General features: G+C 46.0%; 1 protein-coding gene across 3 annotated transcripts in view; it reads left to right on the top strand.

Moving 5' to 3' along the window:
• Positions 1-9,848, top strand: part of LOC307129691 (mitogen-activated protein kinase kinase kinase kinase 4-like) — an 82,683-nt gene that overhangs the window by 49,635 nt on the left and 23,200 nt on the right. For 2 of the 3 annotated variants that reach the window (XM_079822325.1, XM_079822327.1), the window contains 3 exons: positions 1-86; positions 196-304; positions 690-902. The exon at positions 1-86 is cut by the window's left edge and continues 93 nt beyond it. In XM_079822325.1, coding sequence (XP_079678451.1) covers positions 1-86; positions 196-304; positions 690-902 — 408 coding nt within the window. The remainder of the gene's footprint in view (positions 87-195; positions 305-689; positions 903-9,848) is intronic. The other variant, XM_079822326.1, reaches the window with a different exon arrangement.

Genomic DNA, 9,848 nt, shown 5'->3' with positions numbered 1-9,848 from the left:
GGCACCACTGATGATGAGGACGATGAGGAGGTGGACCAGGACATCGGGGACGAGTCCACGTCCGGCCCGGAGGACTCGCGAGGAGGGTAGGCTTTGGTCAGCTGGGATTGGCCAGTGGAGTGATGGAGAGAAGCTTAGATCTCTTCAGGATAGTGTTGGTCAGACCGTCTGACTGTGGCATTCTGTGATTGACAGCTCGTCTAGACTCAGTAACGGAGAGGCTGAAGCAGCGAAGACCATGGTCGTCCAGGACGACGACGCCTCCTCTACGCCATGCAAAGACAGCACGCTGGTCATGAGACAGGTGCCACACACACACTCACACACACTTACACTCACACTCTCACACAGACACACACTCACACAGACACGCACTCACACACACTGATGACTCTATAGCTCAAACTATGATGTATGGTCATGTACAGTATACGAACACACAAATGTTGGACATTTGATTATTTTTTTACTTCTTTTGTCCATTGTCTCTGTTCCTTTACTTCATAATTTCATCATAGTGCTCGTTTTCTGTGGATTATGGATGTTTTTAATTTCTTTATGTGAAGCTTGTGTTTGAATGTTATGGTTTCACCTTCAGCCTGTTTGCCCCTGACTGCAAGTTTAGCCCAGATATGCAAACGAAAGGGAAAGAGTGTTGATTAAAGAGGCGTTTGCTGATGCTTTCTCAGTTCCAGAGGTCAGGGCCTGTGACCCTGTTGGGCTCGGGTTGGAAAGAGGCTTCTGTAGAGATTGTGCAGAGGAACTGCATTAGGGGTGGGAACCTGCTCCTGCCTGACCTGCTCCAGCAGTCCCAGCGCTCGCCCGCCCGCCCCGCGTCCTCTCCCAGCAGCCCCGCCCTGTCCCCGCTCAGTCCCCCGGACACACGCCCGGGCCTGCCAGAGGTGAACGCTGCTCTCGCTCCGCTGGCTCTGATGGTGGGAGGTTTAGTGTGTGTCAGTCGCTCTACTAATGCCTTTAGCAAACTCTGTCAACTGATTAACCACATCATTAACCGCTTAATGTCGTTTAACGAAGGCTGAACCGCTCATGTGACTGATCTAGCAGAACTGAAAGATCATTTAGGAAACTTGAATGCCCAATTAACAGCGTTCACTTCCAGTCAAAGCACACATGATCAGACACAGATGAGTGAGTGAGTGAGTGAGTGAGTGAGTGAGTGAGTGAGTGAGTGAGTGAGTGAGTGAGTGAGTGAGTGAGTGAGTGAGTGAGTGAGTGAGTGAGTGAGTGAGTGAGTGAGTGAGTGAGTGAGTGAGTGAGTGAGTGAGTGAGTGAGTGAGTGAGTGAGTGAGTGAGTGAGTGAGTGAGTGAGTGAGTGAGTGAGTGAGTGAAGTGACGTGACGTGTGGCCAAGTATGGTGACCCATACTTGGAATTTGTGCTCTGCATTTAACCCATCCAAGCACACCCGGAGCACACACACACCGTGAACACACACCCGGAGCAGTGGGCAGCCAGTGCTGCGGTGCCCGGGGAGCAGTTGGGGGTTCAGTGCCTTGCTCAAGGGTCTCACCTCAGTCGTGGTATTGAGGGTGGAGGAGGCGCTGGTTATTCACTCCTCCATCAACAATTCCTGCCGGACCTGAGACTCGAACCCGCAACCTTCCGGTTACAAGTCCGACTCTCTAACCATTAGGCCACGACAGCCCCATGTGATGCTCCTCTAGTGTGTGAGGACTCTATAGTTCAGTTCTGATGTGAGGAGAGTGAAATAAAGACACGTTATACCCAAACACTCTTCACACAGAGACTAGCAGACAAACTGAAGATCATTCAGACACTTTGAGCTGAGCATGTTCTGCTGAAGGGTTTGTTCTTTAACTGATCATGTGACCTTTGACCCCACAGACTGAACTAAATTAAGCATTGCTTGCTCATTGGTTGAGCTAAACTGGTATTAAATTGAACAGCTGATTGGTTGATTGTAATCATTACATCCCTTTCTATCAAAGTTATCTGACCTGATCAAGATGAATCTGCTCAGTTTAACTCTGAGTTCTGCTCATATTTCATTATAAACTACAGCGATAGTTAAACTGAGAATGTTGGAGGTGTCTGAATAAATGTTGGTTTGACTGTATGTCAGTACAGTCATATTTGCAAAAATGACCTGATTCTGTCTGAAACACTTAGTTTTAGCGCTGCGTCTCCGTTAAGGCTTGTCTATCAAGTATTGCACGTGATAGAGTGTTAGACATCCACATAAAGCACTGAGATCATTTACTCACAGTTTGCCCTCGAGATCCACTCCAGCCCGGTCAGATCCTGGATCAGCCGGCTCAGGGTTGGGGCTGGACTCGAGTTGGGAACCCTAGCATTAAACTGTGATTATCTGCAGTCAAATGCTCCAAACAAACACGTACTCCTCTGACCGATCCAGAAACCATCCACCCTCTCCTCACGCTGCAATCCTTCTGAAGTCTTTTCAGAAGAGGTGTAGTTTACCACGTCCACAAACGCCACAGGGTTTCCCCGATTGCTTTCAGCTGTAGATGCCCGTTAACCCGAGCGTCTTTCTCCTTCACGTCAGCGCTCACTGCTGGGATGAGCTGAAGCCGCTCGATGCAAACATTACCACAATCTTACAGACATTAAAAAAATTACAAAACATACATGCGATTCCTCGTGTCGAAACATACATGCGATTCCTCATGTCGAAACATACATGCGATTCCTCATGTCGAAACATACATGCGATTCCTCATGTCGAAACATACATGCGATTCCTCGTGTCGAAACATACATGCGATTCCTCCTGTCGAAACATACATGCGATTCCTCCTGTCGAAACATACCTGCGATTCCTCCTGTTGAAACATACACGCGATTCCTCCTGTCGAAACATACATGCGATTCCTCATGTCGAAACATACACGCGATTCCTCCTGTCGAAACATACATGCGATTCCTCCTGTCGAAACATACCTGCGATTCCTCCTGTCGAAACATACCTGCGATTCCTCCTGTTGAAACATACACGCGATTCCTCATGTCGAAACATACACACGATTCCTCATGTCGAAACATACATGCGATTCCTCCTGTCGAAACATACATGCGATTCCTCCTGTCGAAACATACATGCGATTCCTCCTGTCGAAACATACATGCGATTCCTCCTGTCGAAACATACATGCGATTCCTCCTGTCGAAACATACATGCGATTCCTCATTTCGAAACATACATGCGATTCCTCCTGTCGAAACATACATGCGATTCCTCCTGTCGAAACATACATGCGATTCCTCCTGTCGAAACATACATGCGATTCCTCATGTCGAAACATACACGCGATTCCTCCTGTCGAAACATACATGCGATTCCTCCTGTCGAAACATACCTGCGATTCCTCCTGTCGAAACATACCTGCGATTCCTCCTGTTGAAACATACACGCGATTCCTCATGTCGAAACATACACACGATTCCTCATGTCGAAACATACATGCGATTCCTCATGTCGAAACATACATGCGATTCCTCCTGTCGAAACATACATGCGATTCCTCCTGTCGAAACATACATGCGATTCCTCCTGTCGAAACATACATGCGATTCCTCCTGTCGAAACATACATGCGATTCCTCATTTCGAAACATACATGCGATTCCTCCTGTCGAAACATACATGCGATTCCTCCTGTCGAAACATACATGCGATTCCTCCTGTCGAAACATACATGCGATTCCTCATGTCGAAACATACACGCGATTCCTCCTGTCGAAACATACATGCGATTCCTCCTGTCGAAACATACCTGCGATTCCTCCTGTCGCAACATACATGCGATTCCTCCTGTCGAAACATACATGCGATTCCTCCTGTCGAAACATACATGCGATTCCTCCTGTCGAAACATACATGCGATTCCTCATTTCGAAACATACATGCGATTCCTCCTGTCGAAACATACATGCGATTCCTCCTGTCGAAACATACATGCGATTCCTCCTGTCGAAACATACATGCGATTCCTCATGTCGAAACATACACGCGATTCCTCCTGTCGAAACATACATGCGATTCCTCCTGTCGAAACATACCTGCGATTCCTCCTGTCGAAACATACCTGCGATTCCTCCTGTTGAAACATACACGCGATTCCTCATGTCGAAACATACACGCGATTCCTCATGTCGAAACATACATGCGATTCCTCATGTCGAAACATACATGCGATTCCTCCTGTCGAAACATACATGCGATTCCTCCTGTCGAAACATACATGCGATTCCTCCTGTCGAAACATACATGCGATTCCTCCTGTCGAAACATACATGCGATTCCTCATTTCGAAACATACATGCGATTCCTCCTGTCGAAACATACATGCGATTCCTCCTGTCGAAACATACATGCGATTCCTCCTGTCGAAACATACATGCGATTCCTCATGTCGAAACATACACGCGATTCCTCCTGTCGAAACATACATGCGATTCCTCCTGTCGAAACATACCTGCGATTCCTCCTGTCGCAACATACATGCGATTCCTCATGTCGAAACATACATGTGATTCCTCCTGTCGAAACATACATGCGATTCCTCCTGTCGAAACATACCTGCGATTCCTCCTGTCGAAACATACCTGCGATTCCTCCTGTTGAAACATACACGCGATTCCTCATGTCGAAACATACACACGATTCCTCATGTCGAAACATACATGCGATTCCTCATGTCGAAACATACATGCGATTCCTCCTGTCAAAACATACATGCGATTCCTCCTGTCGAAACATACATGCGATTCCTCCTGTCGAAACATACATGCGATTCCTCCTGTCGAAACATACATGCGATTCCTCATTTCGAAACATACATGCGATTCCTCCTGTCGAAACATACATGCGATTCCTCCTGTCGAAACATACATGCGATTCCTCCTGTCGAAACATACATGCGATTCCTCATGTCGAAACATACACGCGATTCCTCCTGTCGAAACATACATGCGATTCCTCCTGTCGAAACATACCTGCGATTCCTCCTGTCGCAACATACATGCGATTCCTCATGTCGCAACATACATGCGATTCCTCATGTCGAAACATACATGTGATTCCTCCTGTCGCAACATACATGCGATTCCTCATGTCGAAACATACACGCGATTCCTCCTGTCGAAACATACATGCGATTCCTCCTGTCGAAACATACATGTGATTCTTCCTGTCGCAACATACATGCGATTCCTCCTGTCGAAACATACACGCGATTCCTCCTGTCGAAACATACATGCGATTCCTCCTGTCGAAACATACATGTGATTCCTCCTGTCGCAACATACATGCGATTCCTCATGTCGAAACATACATGCGATTCCTCCTGTTGAAACATACATGCGATTCCTCATGTCGAAACATACATGCGATTCCTCCTGTCGAAACATACATGCGATTCCTCGTGTCGTTCCTCATGTCGAAACATACATGCGATTCCCCATGTCGAAACATACATGCGATTCCTCCTGTCGAAACATACATGCGATTCCTCATGTCGAAACATACATGCGATTCCTCCTGTCGAAACATACATGCGATTCCTCGTGTCGTTCCTCATGTCGAAACATACATGCGATTCCTCCTGTCGAAACATACATGCGATTCCTCGTGCCGTTCCTCATGTCGAAACATACATGCGATTCCTCATGTCGATTCATACATGCGATTCCTCCTGTCGACACATACATGCGATTCCTCCTGTCGAAACATACATGCGATTCCTCCTGTCGAAACATACATGCGATTCCTCCTGTCGAAACATACATGCGATTCCTCTTGTCGTTCCTCATGTCGAAACATACATGCGATTCTTCCTGTCGAAACATACATGCGATTCCTCATGTCGAAACATACATGCGATTCCTCATGTCGAAACATACATGCGATTCCTCCTGTCGAAACATACATGCGATTCCTCCTGTCGAAACATACCTGCGATTCCTCCTGTTGAAACATACACGCGATTCCTCCTGTCGAAACATACATGCGATTCCTCATGTCGAAACATACACGCGATTCCTCCTGTCGAAACATACATGCGATTCCTCCTGTTGAAACATACCTGCGATTCCTCCTGTCGAAACATACCTGCGATTCCTCCTGTTGAAACATACACGCGATTCCTCATGTCGAAACATACACACGATTCCTCATGTCGAAACATACATGCGATTCCTCATGTCGAAACATACATGCGATTCCTCCTGTCGAAACATACATGCGATTCCTCCTGTCGAAACATACATGCGATTCCTCCTGTCGAAACATACATGCGATTCCTCCTGTCGAAACATACATGCGATTCCTCCTGTCGAAACATACATGCGATTCCTCATTTCGAAACATACATGCGATTCCTCCTGTCGAAACATACATGCGATTCCTCCTGTCGAAACATACATGCGATTCCTCGTGTCGTTCCTCATGTTGAAACATACATGTGATTCCTCCTGTCGCAACATACATGCGATTCCTCGTGTCGTTCCTCCTGTTGAAACATACATGCGATTCCTCATGTCGAAACATACATGCGATTCCTCCTGTCGAAACATACATGCGATTCCTCGTGTCGTTCCTCATGTCGAAACATACATGCGATTCCCCATGTCGAAACATACATGCGATTCCTCCTGTCGAAACATACATGCGATTCCTCATGTCGAAACATACATGCGATTCCTCCTGTCGAAACATACATGCGATTCCTCGTGTCGTTCCTCATGTCGAAACATACATGCGATTCCTCCTGTCGAAACATACATGCGATTCCTCGTGCCGTTCCTCATGTCGAAACATACATGCGATTCCTCATGTCGATTCATACATGCGATTCCTCCTGTCGACACATACATGCGATTCCTCCTGTCGAAACATACATGCGATTCCTCATGTCGAAACATACATGCGATTCCTCCTGTCGAAACATACATGCGATTCCTCGTGCCGTTCCTCATGTCGAAACATACATGCGATTCCTCCTGTCGAAACATACATGCGATTCCTCTTGTCGTTCCTCATGTCGAAACATACATGCGATTCTTCCTGTCGAAACATACATGCGATTCCTCATGTCGAAACATACATGCGATTCCTCATGTCGAAACATACATACATGCGATTCCTCATGTCGAAACATACTTACATGCGATTCCTCATGTCGAAACATACATGCGATTACTCCTGTCGAAACATACATGCGATTCCTCATGTCGAAACATACATGCGATTCCTCATGTCGAAACATACATGCGATTCCTCATGTCGAAACATACATACATGCGATTCCTCATGTCAAAACATACATACATGCGATTCCTCATGTCGAAACATACATACATGCGATTCCTCATGTCGAAACATACATACATGCGATTCCTCATGTCGAAACATACATACATGCGATTCCTCATGTCGAAACATACATGCATGCGATTCCTCATGTCGAAACATACATGCGATTCCTCCTGTCGAAACATACATGCGATTCCTCCTGTCGAAACATACATGCGATTCCTCCTGTCGAAACATACATGCGATTCCTCGTGTCGTTCCTCATGTCGAAACATACATGCGATTCCTCATGTCGATTCATACATGCGATTCCTCATGTCGAAACATACATACATGCGATTCCTCATGTCAAAACATACATACATGCGATTCCTCATGTCGAAACATACATACATGCGATTCCTCATGTCGAAACATACATACATGCGATTCCTCCTGTCGAAACATACATGCGATTCCTCATGTCGAAACATACATGCATGCGATTCCTCATGTCGAAACATACATGCGATTCCTCCTGTCGAAACATACATGCGATTCCTCCTGTCGAAACATACATGCGATTCCTCCTGTCGAAACATACATGCGATTCCTCGTGTCGTTCCTCATGTCGAAACATACATGCGATTCCTCCTGTCGAAACATACATGCGATTCCTCGTGCCGTTCCTCATGTCGAAACATACATGCGATTCCTCATGTCGATTCATACATGCGATTCCTCCTGTCGACACATACATGTGATTCCTCCTGTCGAAACATACATGCGATTCCTCCTGTCGAAACATACATGCGATTCCTCCTGTCGAAACATACATGCGATTCCTCGTGTCGTTCCTCATGTCGAAACATACATGCGATTCCTCCTGTCGAAACATACATGCGATTTCTCATGTCGAAACATACATGCGATTCCTCATGTCGAAACATACATACATGCGATTCCTCATGTCGAAACATACTTACATGCGATTCCTCATGTCGAAACATACATGCGATTACTCCTGTCGAAACATACATGCGATTCCTCATGTCGAAACATACATGCGATTCCTCCTGTCGAAACATACATGCGATTCCTCCTGTCGAAACATACATGCGATTCCTCCTGTCGAAACATACATGCGATTCCTCATGTCGAAACATACATACATGCGATTCCTCATGTCAAAACATACATACATGCGATTCCTCATGTCAAAACATACATACATGCGATTCCTCATGTCGAAACATACATACATGCGATTCCTCATGTCGAAACATACATACATGCGATTCCTCATGTCGAAACATACATGCATGCGATTCCTCATGTCGAAACATACATGCGATTCCTCCTGTCGAAACATACATGCGATTCCTCATGTCGAAACATACATGCGATTCCTCCTGTCGAAACATACATGCGATTCCTCCTGTCGAAACATACATGCGATTCCTCGTGTCGTTCCTCATGTTGAAACATACATGCGATTCCTCCTGTCGAAACATACATGCGATTCCTCCTGTCGAAACATACATGCGATTCCTCGTGTCGTTCCTCATGTTGAAACATACATGCAATTCCTCCTGTCGAAACATACATGCGATTCCTCATGTCGAAACATACATGCGATTCCTCCTGTCGAGACATGCATGCGATTCCTCCTTTCGAAACATACATGCGATTCCTCGTGTCGTTCCTCATGTTGAAACATACATGCGATTCCTCCTGTCGAAACATACATGCGATTCCTCCTGTCGAAACATACATGCGATTCCTCGTGTCGTTCCTCATGTTGAAACATACATGCGATTCCTCCTGTCGAAACATACATGCGATTCCTCCTGTCGAAACATGCATGCGATTCCTCATGTCGAAACATACATGCGATTCCTCCTGTCGAAACATACATGCGATTCCTCATGTCGAAACATGCATGCGATTCCTCATGTCGAAACATACATGCGATTCCTCCTGTCGAAACATACATGCGATTCCTCCTGTCGAAACATACATGCAATTCCTCCTGTCGAAACATACATGCGATTCCTCCTGTCGAAACATACATGCGATTCCTCATGTCGAAACATACTTGCGATTCCTCCTGTCGAAACATACATGCGATTCCTCATGTCGAAACATACATGCGATTCCTCATGTCGAAACATACATGCGATTCCTCCTGTCGAAACATACATGTGATTCCTCGTGTCGTTCCTCATGTTGAAACATACATGCGATTCCTCCTGTCGAAACATACATGCGATTCCTCCTGTCGAAACATGCATGCGATTCCTCATGTCGAAACATACATGCGATTCCTCCTGTCGAAACATGCATGCGATTCCTCATGTCGAAACATACATGCGATTCCTCCTGTCGAAACATACCTGCGATTCCTCCTGTCGAAACATACATGCGATTCCTCCTGTCGAAACATACATGCGATTCCTCATGTCGAAACATGCATGCGATTCCTCATGTCGAAACATACATGCGATTCCTCCTGTCGAAACATACATGCGATTCCTCCTGTCGAAACATACATGC

The sequence above is a fragment of the Gobio gobio genome, assembly GCF_949357685.1.
Source record: "Gobio gobio genome assembly, chromosome: 7".
NCBI classification, from domain to species: Eukaryota; Metazoa; Chordata; class Actinopteri; order Cypriniformes; family Gobionidae; genus Gobio; species Gobio gobio.
This window is presented reverse-complemented; position numbering and strand designations above follow the sequence as displayed.